The sequence below is a fragment of the Carassius auratus genome, chromosome 4, assembly GCF_003368295.1.
Source record: "Carassius auratus strain Wakin chromosome 4, ASM336829v1, whole genome shotgun sequence".
In the NCBI taxonomy this organism is placed as follows: Eukaryota; Metazoa; Chordata; class Actinopteri; order Cypriniformes; family Cyprinidae; genus Carassius; species Carassius auratus.
In genome coordinates, this window is record NC_039246.1 from 26,388,118 (window position 1) to 26,407,180 (window position 19,063).

At 35.0% G+C, this 19,063-nt stretch overlaps 1 protein-coding gene across 12 annotated transcripts in view; it reads right to left on the bottom strand.

Annotated features, from left to right (window-relative positions):
- LOC113064324 (diacylglycerol kinase iota) overlaps positions 1-19,063 on the bottom strand; it is a 36,706-nt gene that overhangs the window by 2,941 nt on the left and 14,702 nt on the right. The window contains exons 2-25 of one of the 12 annotated variants that reach the window (XM_026235069.1): positions 16,958-17,066; positions 16,378-16,473; positions 15,880-15,966; positions 14,747-14,803; positions 14,563-14,628; positions 14,412-14,480; positions 14,205-14,321; positions 12,412-12,486; positions 12,137-12,232; positions 10,290-10,372; positions 8,592-8,652; positions 8,209-8,322; positions 7,153-7,278; positions 6,992-7,070; positions 6,012-6,067; positions 5,857-5,919; positions 5,680-5,753; positions 4,526-4,637; positions 4,243-4,442; positions 2,933-2,995; positions 1,421-1,545; positions 1,246-1,325; positions 1,012-1,056; positions 69-138 (exon numbers count right to left, since the gene is read on the bottom strand). In XM_026235069.1, coding sequence (XP_026090854.1) covers positions 69-138; positions 1,012-1,056; positions 1,246-1,325; positions 1,421-1,545; positions 2,933-2,995; positions 4,243-4,442; positions 4,526-4,637; positions 5,680-5,753; positions 5,857-5,919; positions 6,012-6,067; positions 6,992-7,070; positions 7,153-7,278; positions 8,209-8,322; positions 8,592-8,652; positions 10,290-10,372; positions 12,137-12,232; positions 12,412-12,486; positions 14,205-14,321; positions 14,412-14,480; positions 14,563-14,628; positions 14,747-14,803; positions 15,880-15,966; positions 16,378-16,473; positions 16,958-17,066 — 2,123 coding nt within the window. Of the gene's footprint in view, positions 1-68; positions 139-1,011; positions 1,057-1,245; positions 1,326-1,420; positions 1,546-2,932; positions 2,996-4,242; positions 4,443-4,525; positions 4,638-5,679; positions 5,754-5,856; positions 5,920-6,011; positions 6,068-6,991; positions 7,071-7,152; positions 7,279-8,208; positions 8,323-8,591; positions 8,653-10,289; positions 10,373-12,136; positions 12,233-12,411; positions 12,487-14,204; positions 14,322-14,411; positions 14,481-14,562; positions 14,632-14,746; positions 14,804-15,879; positions 15,967-16,377; positions 16,474-16,957; positions 17,067-19,063 lie in introns of all 12 variants that reach the window. The other 11 variants (XM_026235062.1, XM_026235099.1, XM_026235123.1 and 8 more) reach the window with 11 other exon arrangements.

Here is a 19,063-nt window from a genome sequence, read left to right on the forward strand (position 1 = left end):
CATGACAGCGGTAAGCATTTACTGACACAGAGAAGTAGTCGTCTTCCAGTACAGATGAAGTGACTCACAGTCTAGGAAGCTCCAGTTTGGTGAAAGTCTGTGTGCAGAGCTGGGCCGCGGCAGACCTGCGCTCTCATCCTAACAAACAATTCAGAGCCACATTTACTATCAGTTCTACTTCAGTTCCTCCAATGAGGTGCATCTGAATACAAAAAGTGCAAATGAATTCTAATAAAATGTAATCGTCATAACTACTTTGTGTAGTTTTCATGGAATAAATACATATTTTATTTTCAATATGAATCACCCATAAACATATGGGGCATCATTTATTTATAAATCGCTATATTTAATAAATTAACTTTTATTTTGTTGACCACAGCTGAAGACTACTTCATTTAACACTATGCTACAATTTACTCAAAATATTACATAATTACTAGATCCAAATTTTTATGTGAATAAAATTTTAGTTGGCACACAATTACAAGATTTAAATTCTGATGTGAATATTTTATTTTTATTATTATTATTATTATTATTATTATTATTATGTTATTATTACAAATGGAAATATTATTTTTTTAAACAATTTTATTAAGTAATTAATTTTTTTTATCATTACACAATTAATAAGGTATAAATTCTGGTGTAAATATTTTATCTCTTTATATTTATTATGCTATCATTACAAAATGTAAAGATTTAAATACTGATGTGAATATTATAAATAAGTATTTTATTAAGTTATCAATAACACAATTAATAGATTTAAATTGTATAAAAACTGAATATTCATTTTTATTATTTATTTGAACATGCTGTGGTTCTTAACATATATTTTGATGCCGGTAATAATTATTTTGATAGTCCTGAACATATATATGAGAATATTAAGGTATAATTATTTTTATGAATAATTAATTAATCTCTTTTCTGTATTAATCGATTCCTATTCCTGTCATTCTGACTCAGCATCTTGTGTTTTGAATTGAGCGGTCAGGTCTTTACCTGGTAGTGCACTCTGTGACCAGTAGAGGGCGCCTGATGTAAATCCTGTCAACACCAGACACCAATGAGTTAAACATTATGTTGCCAAAGCTGTAGTTAGATTTGAGGTTAAATGTTGAACCTGAAATAACTCAACACTGCAGGATGACGAACTAAATTGAGTTGTGTCAGTAATTGCATTGATTCAGTGCTCGATGAAGTCAGTCTGACAGGAGCATCATGGGAAGTGCTCACCTCCTGCAGTCTGTCAATGTACAGGCGACAGGTTTCCAGGTCACAGTCTCCTCTCACCACCACGATGCCAACAGGAGTCGCTGAACAAGCACACACACACACAGTCACATCACACTCACCTGTCCTGTATAATAACAAGTGAACTGAATTGTGGGAAGGTTTCTGACTGACTTACAGATGTCACGCAGACGCTCCTTGTCGAACTGCATGCTCTCGTACTCCTGCAGGCCGATGCGGTTCACACGCAGACGCAGACGCTCAGGGACGGCATGAGGGCTGCGATACGACAACAAATGAGAACTGATGCCACATTAATGAAACATCTAATCAACAAAGGTGGAGGTGGAACAGACATGCTCTGCGTTTTATCTTCTGCTTGCTGATTATGCCCAGACAACACTTTATGACTCCACTGATTCATAATGAATAACCATGAAAACAATATTAATCTCAGACGATGAGGAGCTCGTGAAAAAGAGTGGAAATGAGCTTCACAAGAGGACAGGTGAAGATCAGGAAGGACTGAAGTCATTGTTATGTCGTCATGTTGGAAAGACACACAGCAATGGATTTCTCAGAAACTTTTAATAACTCATTAAAGCAGTAACTTGCATGCACTGCATTCTCTGGAACAACTCCATTACACTTCTTCTCTCTTATACACCCTCTAAGTAAGAAACTAGCATGCCACCTAGTGAGCCATTCATGTAAGGACATCACAGTCATTATTGGATAAAAATGCTTTACGTGTTCATTTGGTCTGTTTAGACCAAATCTGTCATCTTTATTCAAGTCAACATGATTGACCCTTAAAAGAATAGTTACATAGTCAAATTGATCATTATTTACTCAAATTTCTGTAGCCTTTAATACATTAACCGATATTAATTTACTGTGTTTATTATCTGAAATAATTTTAATATTCTATTTTATTGAAAATAAAATAATTGATATTAAAATAATTAATATCATTATTAATTCATTTAAAATATTTTTAATATAAAAATATAAAAAAACATGAAAAATATTTAAAGTATTAGTCAAAATAAATAATATATTTATAATGAAATAATACAAATATTACAATTATATAAAAAGTATTATTATAAAATGTATATATAATAAATCCTAATTGCATATCAACAATAATAATCATTGTAAAAATATACATGTAAATCATTTTAAGTGTAAATTATATATAAATTTATGATACATATTTTTAATTATATTATTAATAATATTACATATTACTTTATATTAAATATACATATATGTTGTTATTATATACTGATTCAATATATTTTATTATATATAATTTAATTATACAATCATATATATATATATATATATATATATATATATATACACACACACATATATATATATATATATACACATACATACAATTTAAAAGGAGATATATAAGTATACATTTTATATTACATTTATATTATTTTAATTCTGATTCTAAATACAAACGCTTTATTTGACTGATTTGTGTATAATAAGACCAGAAAGCTGTATTTAGTCTTTAAACAGGGTCTTTTTCAGCTTCATGTTGACTTTAAGATGCGCTGTGAGCGAAGTGTAAAACACAAAACACTCATGAGTGAGAGGCCTCGACTCACACAGATACACACATGCCTCAGTGTGTGTGTGTGTGTGTGCTGAGAGATAGCGTACTTACACAGAGAAGGAGTCGGGGGGAGCAGAGAGGCGGCGCAGGTCGGCTGCGCACACTTTCTGAATGCTGCGTCAGCGCAGCCACACAGGAACACAGGCAGCACAGCCAAGCCAGTCAGCACAGAGACAGAGAGAGACGGGACCGAGGTGACAGACCGACAGACACACACACGAAGGGCCACCGGTGATTAAGGTGGAGAAGAGAGATGGAGACAAAGAAAGAAAACCCCACTGAGAGCAGCACAGAGAGCAGAACCAGCAGACGTGGATTAGTGCTGTTACTACACACACACACAGTGTTAGACTGTTAGTGACACACTCTCGTCCAGACGCTCACATCTGTGTGTGTGTGTGTGTGTGTGAGGAGAACGCTCTAAAACAACCCTCGTTCTGAGAGATCAGCTGGGGGTGATGTGATATAATGTTTAACTTGTATCAAAATTTAATTTATACACTAATGTACACCTCTAAAATTTGTTTAATTTTTTGTTTCCACAAAAAAAAAAAAGTATTATTTTTTCCTCAAAAATATTAAGCAGCACAATGGTTTCCAACACAATAATAATAATAATAATAATAATAATAATAATAATAATAATAAATGTTTCCCGAGCAGCAGATCAGCATACTAGAATGATTTCTGAAGGATCATGTGACACTGAAGACTGGAGTAATGATGCTGAAAATACAGCTTTGATCACAGAAATAAATTACATGTTATAATATATTCAAAAAGAAGATGATTATTTGAAACTTTAATAATATATTTTACAAAACTGTATAGAGAGAGAGAGAGATTGTGTTAAATAAGAAAATATCTTACCAACCCCCAATTTTTTTATTTATTATTACTTTATTTATTTACATACAGTAGTATATTATTATTGTATATTGTCATTTTTATATTATTTATTTATGCTAAATCAAAAAGTGGTTAGCTGCTTGGGGAGCTTTTTTGTGACAAGAAAACCATAAAAACAAATAATATAACTCTCTCTCTCTCTCTCTCTCTCTCTCTCTCCCTCTCTCTCTCCCTATATATATATATATATATATATATATATATATATATATATATATATATATATATATATATATATATATAACATAAAAATTTCATAATATTACATTTTGACCTTGTAATGTAATGACAAGATTAGTTCAGGTTGCCAAATATCATATAGTAAAACAGCAAAGAAACATGTTTTTCTAATCTCAAAAAATAAATATTTCAAATAAAAATCTATGAAACAGAGAAGAATGCAGCTTAAAGAGCTTGTGTAAGAGGCGGTGTCTTGCAGCGGAGGCACTCACTCGTTGAGCAGCGGCACAGACGTGCGTCTCTTGCTCTTCTGCAGCATGTTGGCCTGGTTCCTCAGAGATATTCGGAGGGTGGAGGGTGCGAGGCGGCAGGGCTCTCCGTCCACCTGCACCGGCAGAGTCTTGAAGGTGGTGAGGACCACCTCTCTGCACTGATGCAGACGCTCGCCGTGACCGCCCACCTGCAGCGCCGCCTTGAGGTGAAGACGGGAAACACATGTGAGTCCTGAGCCTTACACTTCTTTCTCTGACTCACAGAGAGAGCCGAAGCGCTCACCAGAGATGCCATGGTGAAGCCGATCACCTCGATGCAGCCGTCATCGTGCCTCTGAGGCTCGAAATCTCTGTGGTCGCCCGTGTTGCCCCACGGCATGGTGCCTGCACAGTACCTACAGACGGCAGGTTAACAGGAGAGTGAAGACAGACGTGTACAACTTTACTGAGCTGAACGAATCCTTCAGGTGAAGACCCTCAGACAGTCAGGAAATATGCCATTTGAGTCCTCATGACTTCCTACTGATATAATTATCAGATGATTGAACTATTGACATTATTTGAGAGATTCAACTCTGATCGATGTATAATACAAATGAGCTTTAACTAAAAGCTTAGTTTTATTTTTAGCTTGCATGACCCTTTTCATCACTATTATATTTCAAAGGGTTAATTAAAGCAAAAGATTTTAAAAAATATATACACACACACACACACACACACACACACACTTATTTTATTTTTTTTATTCAGTTTGCATAACGCTGTTCATTGCCATTATATTTTAATGTTTAAATAGTGGAAAAAAAAATCTCATTCTGCTTTTCAGATTTGTCTTGTATATTTCTTTTTAAATATGAATACGTGTTTAAAAAAACTATACATTTTAATCTAAACATTTAAAATGTCCAATTAAACTTATTTAATATTAATAAATAATAATTGTATATAACATATAAACATTTTATTAGCCAAATATGCTTAAAATATAATATGTTTTTTTATTATATGTACAAGCATTTTGCAAAAATACTAAGTGTCTTTAAAAGAGACAAATATATTTTAACATGTTTTTAAAAATATTAAGATTTCTATGAAAATGTTTAAACAAAAAACAAAACACAATATAAAAAAATATGTTTAAAATATTTATAAATATTTACGAATAATATTGAATATTAAAAAAAATTATATTTGATATATACTGTATTTTGAATATCCATGTAAATATCCACATGTATATATATATATATATATATATATATATATATATATATATATATATATATATATATATATATATATATATATATATTTTTTTTTTTTTTCTGATTTAATACCAACAGAGAGATATAACCAGAATTAACGATAAAAGAATAAATTAATAATAATAATAAAAAAACTTTTCCTGAGACCAAGTCTTATTTTTGCACTCACCTGGGAATATTCAAGAAGACGATGCACTGAAACTTCAGCTCCTGGATCTTGGGTGTGAGATCCGTACCATCACACTGCCAATAAAGAAGGGAAATAATTACATGGAAGAAGATCAGGTGAAAATGGTAAAGTTAGCATGAGCGGACAGAAACAGCCAGAGCAGAGTCTCATACTCACCACCACCCTGACGTGCTTGGACAGATCCCTCGAGCTCCGCTGGAGGAAGTCAGAGAAAGCCGCCTGAGGGGACACGAGTACGAGTCACACACACACACACACACACTGAAACACACACTTGCTCAGTCTGTCAGACAGACAGGGACACAGCTTACCCCTGCATAGAACATCTTGTTACGGAAGCGACTGTTGAATTTCTCGGGATTGGCTTCTGTGAAGGAACACAACCACAAATCATCATGACTCAGAGAAAGAGAAACAATGGATACATAAAGATATTTTATTAAAGACGTAATTTATCAAATGTCAAATCATAGAAAACGTTCAATGTGCCACATCTCAATATGCACTTAATTTCATGGTTCATGATGTCATATCCCTTGGAGTATATTAATTAACATAGCCCCGCCCACATTTACATTACAAATTAATATCTGTTCAGTATTCAGAAAAAGTCTCTGATGAACGATAATGTGAACTGAACTTGAACTCATAAATATATTTTACATTAAAAAAATGCATCCTTATAAAAATGTAAAGACAAGATTAATTTTTTTAAGAATATTTAGTTTTTTAAAAATATATTAAGACAGATGGCATTTTATAAAAAATATTAAGTTTATATAATATTAAGATTATTTTCTTTAATTAAAATATTACTGCATTAAGACTATTATGTTATAAAAATATTACTGTATTTTTAAAAAATATATTATTTTTATATAATATTAAGATGTATTTAATAAAATATAATTACTAAAATATGAAAGCATTAAGACTAAATTATTAAGACTTTTTTTAACATTTATGTGTCTCATAAAAAATATGAAGTTGTTATATCTTAAAATATAAACATTAAAAAAAATACATTTTTAAATTTTTATCTCTTTATATTTACTAAAATCTGAATGACATTATGACTAAAATATTAATACTTTCATTTAGATGTGGATGTATCTATTTTTTTATTTATATCTAAAATCCATGCACATTTTAAAGAATATATTTGAAGAATATCAACACTATTAAACGGCTGAAGAATGTGTTCAGGGCATCTAAACCATCACTGTCAGGTATTAAACGCCTCATATATGTGGTGTAAGCTCCGGTCTCCAGCAGGACGAGCGTCACAGACCTCTGGACTCGTGGAACTCCAGGGTGACGTGGGCATCGAAGCCGAGGCTGAAGTAGTTATTGAACACGTTTAGAGGAAGCTGAGAACAGACACACAAACATATCAGCAGCGTGTAAACACGACCCGATCTCTGTGTCTGTCATTATGAACACAGCCGTCACCTTCTGCGTTCCCTCCTCAGGCTGAACGGCCGATCGCTCCACCTGCAGATTCCAGCGGTCCAGCTGCACCACCGTCCCGTCCTCCACGTGACACAAGACCTTCGACACCGGCTCGTCCGTGTAACCCTGAAACATCACAGCTACTGTCTGTGAGAGCGGTTCTCTCCTGACTTCAACACTGAACTTGAGATCAAATGCAATGATCATTACACCCGCTTCATTGCTAATAACAGACTTCAGATTGAGGCATGGAGACTCCAGATTCTAAGACCAGTGTTTCTCCAGACACACAGTCAGAGTATAACGGCAAATAATGAGCGGCATTTATCAGTGACAATTACAGCCTCTCAGCCAATCACAGCAGCCACATCTTCAGATTCTGTTTTAATATAAATTTGAATGTTATTGCTTTTTCTAATATAACTTATTTGAAATATATATCTTCTAAGGGTGGAAAATTGTTAATTTAAAAAATTAAATTTTTTATATATATTAAGAATTTTATATTTTAATATATATAAAAAACAAAAATTAGACATAAAAAACATACCAAGATGAATATTAAGGCATATATTTTATTACATTTTAGACACTTAACATATATTTAAATATTAAAACTTTCAAAAAAAAAAAAACATTTTTTTAAACAATGACATTTTTTAAAATATTTAGACATATTTTCACAGATACTTAAAACAGTTTCTAAAAAGCATATTAAATTCTTTTTAAATAGGTATTAAGACATTTAAAACAAATTTTCAAATTTTATTTTTAATTGTAATACATTTCAGACATTTAAAAAATATATATAAATACATTTTGTGTAGATATTAAAAGTTTTTTTAGACATGAAAAAAAATAAAGATTTTATATAAATAAAATATATTATATATATATATATATTATATATATATATATATATATATATATATATATATATATATAAAAATATTTCAATTAGACTTATTTTTTTTACTATAAAGCGCCTCATCTACAGCACAATCAATTATTCATTTATCTTTTAATGTAAAGATGCTTTAAGAGGAGTTGACTCACCCCTCCCCAGTTCAGTGTCCTGGCCAGGTCATTTCCTGTACCAAGAGGAAGCACAGCTACAGGAGGTTGTGGGTTCATTTGTAGTTCATCTAAGGCCGAGAGAATCCAGCCCACCTAGACAAAAGAGGACAAATCACTCAAACCCGGGGTCAGAAATGACAGAAGCGCTCAGGAAATCCAAGTTTTAACTCACATAATTCATAGATCTAGAGATTAATCACAAGAAAGCGTGACACTGTAAAGCACAGAGCCACCATTAGCTAATTACAGTGTTTTGTCACTGCGCGTTCATTGTCGTTCCACACATTTGTCACCAGAGGGGGGTGCGTCCAAAACCTCTAAACTTCATCATGATTAGCATCCCAACATGCATTGCAGCTTACCGTTCCATCTCCTCCACAGGCAAGGATGCGAAGATTTGGCACTTTCCTGTATAATTCCAGCCTGACAGACCGAGGGAAACAACAGTGATGTGTTACTGATGCATGCTTATTAACAGAATCCTCCATTAAGCATAACAAATCCAAACATAAGCGCTGTTTAAAGACCCTAACAAGAATTGGACACTTAAAGCACATTTAAAAGCATGAATTACACGGACATTCATGCATTCATGCTTTGATAATGTTACGAATTAGAAACCAATATCAAAACAAGTATCACTTGATCACAACTAACTTCACATTTCAGAGCCATTTTGCACTGATATTGGTAACACTTTAACAATAAATCTGAATTTGTTATTGTTAGTTAATGCATCATGAAATAACACTTTTACAGCATTTATTAACGCTTATTTTAATACATTTTATAACGTTAATAACAATACATTTAATAATTAGCCTAGATTGGTAAATGCAATCTATTTATCATTAGTAAATTAGTAAAATGTTTATCATCAGCATCTAATGCATTAACTAATGCTAACAAACTTAACCTTAATGTAAAGTGGGTACTATTAGCAACGCTAGTTAATGCATTAACTATCAATAACTAACAATGAGCAATACATTTATTACAGTATTTATTAATCTTTGTTAACATTAGTAAATAAAAACTACAACTGTTCATCGTTAGTTCATGTAAGCTCAAGTTTTCAAATAATATTCCTAATAATACAGCTTAAAATGTATTAGTAAACTTTGAAATGAAGATTAATAAATGCTTCAGACGTGTTTTCTAAAGCATTTTTGTGGTAACATTTTACAATAAGGTTCCATTTGTTAACATCAGTTAACTACACTAGTTAACAAACAACCAATAAAAATACTTCTAAAGCATTTATGAATCTAATAATTTACTAATATATTATTAAAATCAAAAGCTGTATCTATTAATGTTATGTTTCTGAGCTAACATGAACCAACAATGAACAGATGTTAACTAACTTTAACAAAGATGAACAAATACTGTAAAACGTGTAGTGCTCATTTTAAGTTAATGTTAAGTTAATGCATAAACTAAATTAACAAATGGAACCTTATTGTAAAGTGTTACCAATTTTCTTGTCGTTTTCAGTGTTCATTCACGTTATAAAACAATTCCTCTTGGAACCATTTGGTATGATATATAGTTTAAATATAGATAAATCGTTTTCTTTGAAATAAATGACACTTCATTTCATATTTTCATGATTTCCTTCTAATGCAATGGCATTTTTAATAGTAGATGCACTGTTTTGGGGCCACTGCATGAGTGTGTGTTGGTTTTCTGTTTTAATAGAGTGAGTTTAATCACAGCTCTGTCAGACAGCTCTGAAGAAAAGCCGTCCAGCCGCCCAGCTGTGTCTGCCCTCCCTTCTTAATACTCTCTGTCAGCGCTAGAGCCCATCAGAGCCCATCGCCTGTGCTGTGCTGCCTCACGGCTCGATTACTGAGGAGAACTGAGGCGGTGGGCAGCGGGGAGAGAAGCTTCTAGAACACTGTACTCCCTCACACAACACAGCACTGCTCAGATCCAACGACTACATAATTAATGTGGTCAGGACAAAGAAATGGTGGGTTAAAGCGCATTAAGGGAGGAAGAGAGAGAGAGATGATCTGAGATGTAATGAAAGAGAGCGCTGAAATCGAGAGACTCACGCTTCTCTGGGCCCTCCCTGAGACAAATCAAACACCTGCCGAGGGTTCAGGATCCACATGAACATCTGGAGCAGCTTCGTCCCCTGAGGAGCACAGACAGAAGATCAGACAGACACAACGATACACACACAGAACGACAGAGGGACACTCAGAGAGAAAGACTGACAGAAGGATATAGAACAATAAAGCGTTAGAAAGATAGAACAATAGATGGACAGATAGATAGAATGATAGAAAGGTAGACAGACAGACAGACAGACAGACAGACAGACAGACAGACAGACAGACAGACAGACAGACAGACAGACAGACAGACAGATAGATAGATAGATAGATAGATAGATAGATAGATAGATAGATAGAGAGACAGACATACAGACAGACAGACAGACAGACAGACAGACAGATAGATAGATAGATAGATAGATAGATAGATAGATAGATAGATAGATAGATAGATAGATAGATAGATAGATAGATAGACAGAGAGACAGACAGAGAGACAGACAGACAGACAGACAGACAGACAGACAGACAGACAGACAGACAGACAGACAGATAGATAGATAGAAGGATAGATAGATAGATAGATAGATAGATAGATAGATAGATAGATAGATAGATAGATAGATAGATAGAGAGACAGAGAGACAGACAGACATACAGACAGACAGACAGACAGACAGACAGACAGATAGATAGATAGAAGGATAGATAGATAGATAGAGAGACAGACAGAGAGACAGACAGACAGATAGAGAGACAGACAGACAGACAGACAGATAGATAGATAGAAGGATAGATAGATAGAGAGACAGACAGAGAGACAGACAGACAGACAGACAGACAGACAGATAGAGAGACAGACAGAGAGACAGATAGACAGACAGATCAACAGACAAATTGAACAAGAAGGATAAACAGCTAAACAGTGATAGAATGAGAAACAATGATTGACAACAGACAGAACAACAGCATGATAGAATGACAGAGTGACTGACAGAACGACAGACAACCAGAACAACAGACAGTCATAGACAGAAAAATGGACAGATAGAATGGCAGACAGATACAGAAACAACAACAGACAGATAGAACAACAGAGTGATAGACAGATTAGAATTGTCTGAACAACAGACAGACTGAAGGATAGTCATAGATTTTAACAACAGAAAGATAGAATAACAGTCATAGAGTAACAGACAGACAGACAGAATGATAGACAGAGTGATAGAAAAAAATGACAGTGAGAGAACGACAGACAGATAGAAAAAGTCAACGAACAACAGAGAGAATGATAGAATGACTGAGTGATGCAACGACAGACCGACAGACAACACAGTGATATGTAGAATGACCGACAGACAGAGCAACAGACAGACAGATAGAACGACAGAGAGAGAACAACAGACAGAGTGACAGGTAAAACAACAGACAGAATGACAGACTGAATGATAGTATTACAGAATGATAGAACAACAGACAGATAGAACAGACAGTCACAGACAGAACAACAGTGATAGATGTATGGATAGACACACAGATAGAAACACAGACAGATGGATGGATAGAAAGAATGGCAGAGAGGCCAACAGACGAATAGACACACAGATTGCTTGTTTAACTCTCTCCCCACACAATAAAATAAATGAACATGAAATATTGATTTCATCTGAAACTGTTCATGCAATGTATCCATTTCCTTTTAAATGAAATATTTATGCAAAGTAGTTGCATATTAAGCAGTTTAATGTACATTCATTTGGTCATAATGACTCTTTCAGGGTTTATCGTACTATAATGACTGAACATAATTCCTCCATTAGGGTCTTTATACAGAAGATCACCTGGTTTCCGCCGCTCTTGGGGTTGACGAACACCAGAACTGGTTTCATCAGCGGTGAGGGCAGCGGCTTCAGCATGAACGGACGCCATTTCCATTCCTGCAGAAGTCACTCCGTTATACTTCAATAAACGCACATTTGCACACAAATACAGACACACACACCGCTGGAGTGAACTGTGAGGACAGATGATCACTGAGCAGGAGTTAAGGGAAGAAAGCCCTCAGAAAACACTGTGGCATCGTTTCAAAGGAGGGACAGGAATCAGATCTACTCACATCCGTCCCCTTCTTGCTGGCTCTTCTTTTGAACGACGTCCGTTTTTTCCTTCGAGTGGAGTTTTTAAATGAGCTCTGGGACACAGGAGAGAGACAAAGCCAACACATACCAAAACTAACTCCAGCACGACCAAGTTTAGTTTGGGCTAGAAATTTATATTTTTCTATTTCACCCAAAAAGGAAAACTTTTCATCACTTGTTCACCCTCATATCGCTCTGAACCCATTGATGAAGAAACCTGATGCCAATACTGTTCATTTTTACCAACTAAAGCAAACGCTGACAGCTGTCCAACACCAAAAAGAATAAAACATCTTAAAAATAGTATGATATTTATATGATGTTTAAAGTCTTCTGAAGTCATAAAATGAAGAAAATACAAAACACATTTACTAATTGACACTGTAAGTAAAGAGCAGTGTAAACATACTGCAAAACATCACTTTTATATTGAAGAATTAAACGTCATATGGGTTCAGAATGACATGAAGATGAGAAAATAATAAAAAGATTTTCCTTGGTTGAACTATTCCAAAAACACTTTGAATACAAGCAAGCAACTTCCCTTTGAGCAACTCCTGAACTGAAAGCAGCAAAAAGCTGCCCCATCGAAGCATACATCCACCAATCATAGTGATCTAAATATCTGCTATGACTGAAGATATGATGGGTCAGTTTTTGAATTCAATTCTGGCTTTCAAGGCAACAGATAAACTGTGATGTTAAAAGTTTACATTGCAAAAATATATATTTATTTTTCACTCAATATTTTTGTCCTGATTTCCTAAGCAATTCTTAGCCTGACACTTTTTTTTCCTCACAATTGCAACTTTATCCATCTCACAATTTATTTATTTTTTCTAAATTGCTAGATAATTTAAAAATCATTTTTTTGTTTATATCTCACAATTCAAAATTGATATCAAGTAATTCAAAAGATTTTGTATCTTGCAATTCTGTTTTTTTTTTGCAATAGAAAAACTAATTAAAATTTTGATTGCGACTTTATCTTGACTTGATTGTTTTTTTACCCTTGCAATTAAAATTTTATTTCTTGCAATGCTGAATTCATATTTTGTAAGACTTGCCAGAATCTCAGTACTGCAATAAAAAAGTGAAAAATCGGAGATATAAACTCAGAATTGTGAGGGAAATGTTGCAGTTAGCTTTATTTTTTCATCCCATGGTGGAAACAATCCTCCATATTTTCCACTCCAAATATCTAATCATTCTTAAATCAAGGCACATTTACATGTGAAGCAAAACTGCACAAGATATGTTTGCTTTCTGAAAATATTATCAAAATGAAGTACATTTTTGCTTATAAGAAAAATATCTGCCAAAGTCGTAAGAAAAATACATTTGAATGCAATTTATTTCTTTTTTACCCCATTGGCAAAACTTAGTTTTATATATTATTATTATTATTATTATTATTGTTATTAAGAAAACACTTTTCAAGACTTTAAGTCATTCTGCTTCTCAAGTAAAGGTTTCTTAGTTTCAGAACATTTAGATATTTGTACTATAAAACAAGACAAAAATACTGAGTAAGAAGTGATTTTTGCAATGTATGAAACATTGAAAGCAGCTCCGTAGACGAGTTTTATGAAACACACTGTTATCAAATCTTTTAGCATCAAAGCATATTTAGCATAACTGAGTGCAGAAGACAAGATCATAAAGCCTAGCTTCAAAACACAGTCTAGTGTCACCTTGCCTTAGCATCTCCTGCAGGACATTACATAAATTTCAGACTCGGGTCTTCTCATAAAGTGCTGATAAAACGTACCTGCGGTTTCCTGACTTTGATGATCCAGGAAGGGGGTACGATGACCCCGGCGTGAGCTCCTAGAGAACAGGGCTCCTCGATCTGATGTAGCATGAAGCACGTGACCTTGTTATGGAACTGACGGACAGAGAGATGAGAAACAGAGAAAGAGATGAAACAAATCTGCGTTAAATAAGGCAGTGCGTTAAACGCTGATGTGACACTCACTGCCTGCTTGCACCAGGAGCAGCTGATGGCCACAATCTCCTTGCTGTGGAAGAACTTCTGCGGGAAACTCTGCAATGAATGTGAAAGATGGCATAAACATCCTAGACTTTTGCGAAGGAGTTCTTCAATAAACTTTGAAGGCTTGACATACTTTTCCGCACTGACGACACTTCCCCTCTTGCCGCCGACGATGGACCCAGTGATGTCTTAAAACGTTCTGCTGTCACAAACAGACACAACGGGTCACATGCAAACGTGCCAACAAGGGTTCATTCAGTGAACGCACGGTAAACTTCAGCATGATGTAAAGTGCTGTGGCCATGAGGTGGACTCACATCTCTAAGACAGCGAGAGCCACCCTCTCTGAAGGTGGGTTTGCAGCGGAAGTTGATCTGTGAGGAGACAACGAAAGCAGAATTATAATACAATGAGAAGCTCTGAATGTTGTAGCTTGTGTTATATTATATCATATTATATTAAATGACCTTATGCAATTGATAAAATACAATTACAATGTGAAATACAGTCACATACGTATTAATACAATATGTTAATTGTTTAAAAAATTTACAAACAAAAAATAATTCTAGACCATCAAATAATTCTAAACAATTTCTAATATTTATATTATTAAAAAAAAACAGAAATAACTATATTGTTATTCAAATATAAAAAAATAATAATTACATTTCTTGCAAAAAGAATATACATTATTATACAAAGTAAGTTTGATATTCATGTTGTCTATTCATGCAACTGCACTGATAAATGGAACTATTATATTATTTTATATTATTTATATTCATGCATTATACAGTATATAACAATTAATATATAATGTATTATATAATGTTTACAACCTGAAATATTTACACCATATTAAAATTATATTTAAAAAAAAATGACAAAATATAAAAAAATAGTGATCTCTCAAGTATTAAATAATTCTAAGAATTTCTAATATATTTAAATTCAATAAATTAGCCAAATGCAGACATTACCACAAAGTCAGTAAAACATAAATAATAGTTTAGAAATAATGTATTGAAATATTCAGCATAATGTATTGGAATATTCAACTATAATTATATTATATAACATTATATAACATTACTATTTATATAATTTCTCAATACAATTAAATAAATGAAATAAATCGCAAATCCGACATGAATACATAGTAAATTATTCATTACATTTGCAGCAAGGCAATATATATTGAGGTATATACTGTTATCCTTTCAAATCTATTTGTGCAATTGCACTGACAAATATATCTGAACACTGCAACAGCAGGAACCCACAACTCCTGATCCTAAAACCATAACTGCAATGCCTAGATTATACCCTCTCATCCCATTTCATCATCCTCCTGATGTCTGCTTGAAGAGACAAACGTCAGCGTTCATCTGTGGAGGGCATACTGATGACGTGCATGAGAATTAGAGATATTTCTGCCTCCGCTCACCTTGTCCAGCTCCTCGATACAAGCCGTGTGGACCACGATCTTACAGGCGGCACACTTCCTCCGGGGAGCCGACTTCTTAAAGAGATCCCAACAGCACAAAACACACAGCAATTTGTCACAGAGCAAATGCACACATCTACGATCCATCTTATTGTAAGAAGAATATGCTCTCATCTTCAGCGGTAAAAAGCTTCCTCTGAGGAAGGGAAGGATTTTGCCAACTGCTTGAAGTGGCAATAATAGAGTTGCCACGGCTTATGAAAACATCAGAGCTTTAACAAAAGCCTAACAAAATCCTTTTACCTGCTGTAGATTCTCAGACTAATAGCTGCCTCTTCCTTTCAACACACACCAGCCTCACATTATCTCATGAAAGAAAATGTCCCTGCTAAAACGCTCTAATGACACTCTCCTCTCTGCCTTCAGCTCGCCCTGCAAATACAGCAACCGTCTGACTTCTCTCGTCCGTTTTAACCTGTTTAACCACGCTATACTCACTGCAATCTTGACCACGCACGTGTCCTCGCCCAGGTAGCAGAGATCGCCGGAGCAATTCGTCTCCAGCCACAGGTGGTCACCGTTCACTGCGCTCTCCTGCAAATGAGGAGATCAGATGAAAGCTTTTGTGGCTTTTAATCCATTTATGTGTTTCATTTCCTTTGGAGGTCACATATATCTCATTTCAGAAAAGTAACCAATATAAATCTTGCTATTCCTATAAATTAATGTCATTTCTTGGACTCTAATGGACTCTCTCTTCAAAGCTCACATTTGTTGGCCGTGTACATTATTGACACTCAGCAAAGTAACGTATACAGCTGACCGACAAATGTAACAACTCTAGGGCAGTGTTAGCTTTGAAGTTAATTAGCCATGCTAATGCACTCTTAAAATGTTCACAGTTTTGCTCTTTCAGGAAAACAAACCAAAAATATTCATCATGTGCATATAATATCTGCATATATTAAATATTATTTAATAATAACCACTATTATAAAAAACATATAGTTTTATTATTATAAACTATTATATTAATAGTAATACCATACAGTTGGACAGACGGATGAAGAACACTTACGCTCCAGTCCACTGTGCTGCGAAGCTCCTTGGCCGGTCCATTGCTCAGGGCAGGGAATGGACTGTGGGACGGACCCAAATGCTGGAGTCCCGAGCGTGAGATGGCTTTCCTGTGGAGCAGAACGACCACAAACAGCTTCAACACAAGAGTAAACACATTCAAGAGAAAATAATGAGGCCTTGCTGGACTGAAGGTTTTGAGATGTGGGCTGAAGCTCCTTGCTGTTGCACATAAAAGGACTAGTCATCATCAAAGCAGGTACACACTACAAACACACACAACAGGAGACGCCCGGCTACCTTGTGCCAGTATCAAAATGATCCAGACCAATCTGTTAACCAGTCTGCTTGGCCAGGAAGTTCCCATAATTCCCTGCATGCAAGAAGAGCCTCCGCCTCATATGGTATGAAATCAGCAAAGACTGTTCTGTGTCCCAGCAAGGGACTTGCATGAGTCAGTATCGTGTGATCACTTCCTCTGTCTGTCATTCTTCCATTAAATTAGACATCATCCCACGCCAGTATCCCAGACAGATCTACTGAGACCTTTATTTGCACAAATTAAGCCCTCGAAAAAAGACCCACACTGTCCGTACAAACACAAAGAGAGCAAAAAGGGGTCATGAACCGAGAACCCAAAATTCCTTTCATTTTTAGACAAACAGTATAAGAAGAGGTCATTGTACTATAAAATCATGCTGTAAGTTTCAGAGCCCAAAACGATGTCATTAGTCTAAAAACAGCTTCTACTGAAACCAGTCGGCTAAAACAACCGCTTGTGGAATTTGTCGCTTTATGATGTAATCGTGTGAATAAACCTTGTCTCAGCAGAAAAGATCAATGATTGCTTCTTCAGAGATGCCGATTTAACCCCACCCACTGATTTACATATGTAGTGTGTTGTCTATGCTCGTAAACATTGTTGCCAAGCCCCGGAATGCATTTAAAAAATAACAATTTTAAGATTTATTTTTGGTGTTTTTGACTTTATTATGATAAGCCAGTGTAGGAGACAGAAAGCAAAGTGGGAGAGAGAGAGGGGGGGGGGGGGTGATCATGAAAGGATCTTGAGCTGGGGCCCGGGATTCAACTGTTAGCTAATCATATCAGTGGGTGTTTATTTCCGAGTCTACAATCCGCTACGCCTCTTCAAACAGCGCTCTGATGAGTGTGTGTTTGGGGGTTAAAACAGGACAGAAAAATTGCATATTACTTCTGAATTAGGATGTTTTTGATGTAATATTATAAGTGAACCTCAGAGAAGAAATTAAAAACAGAGGCAGTTCGTGACCGCTCTAAGGAGGTTAATAGTATGTATGGCCAAAACATTTTTCATGTATGTTAACACATGCATTAAAAATCTAAGGATACTAATATATATAAAAAACATGTAGCATGCATGCTATCTCCAGCTGTCCAAATGCATATTAAAATGTGTAAATGAACTTGATGAAACTCCAAGCTCCTTCCTCAAAAACTGCTGCCACTTGATGTTCCTCCAATATTTAACATAGTAAGCACACACTGCCATATGGCCGTCCCTTTTGAAGCGAAGGTTGAAAGTGACCCAACGCTCGGTGTATAATTTTACACACACACACACTCACGACAAGCAACGGAGACAGGGGGTGAAAAGAACAACGCACAAGGAAATGGTGGGCCGTACACCTGACACCCTGCTGAAAGTTTCAAATCCTCGTCTAAAATTATCCCGTTCAGAAAGAACACAAGCGAGAGTCCAGTTACGAGCTCTTCTGTAAAGCGAGCCGGGGCCACGGGATCACGCACCTTAACCCTCCGAGCTAAAAATAGAACCCCTGGTGGATGACATGTGCGTTGGAAACGTGCCACTGTGGTGAATGCCAGGAACATGACAACAAATATACATAAACAATTATGTCACACATGCGTAGGAAATAAAATCTAAACCAGGTTTTCGGAAACAAGAGCTCTCAGATTTTTCTCCTGGCAAAAAATGGTCTAACATGTATTCTCAAAGATTTCAGAACAGATCTCAAAAAATGTCTTTTTCCTTAGACAAAGTTTACACTTAATTAAAACAAACGAGAGTCCCTTAAGCAATGAAAAAGGGACTTGTGAGCAACAA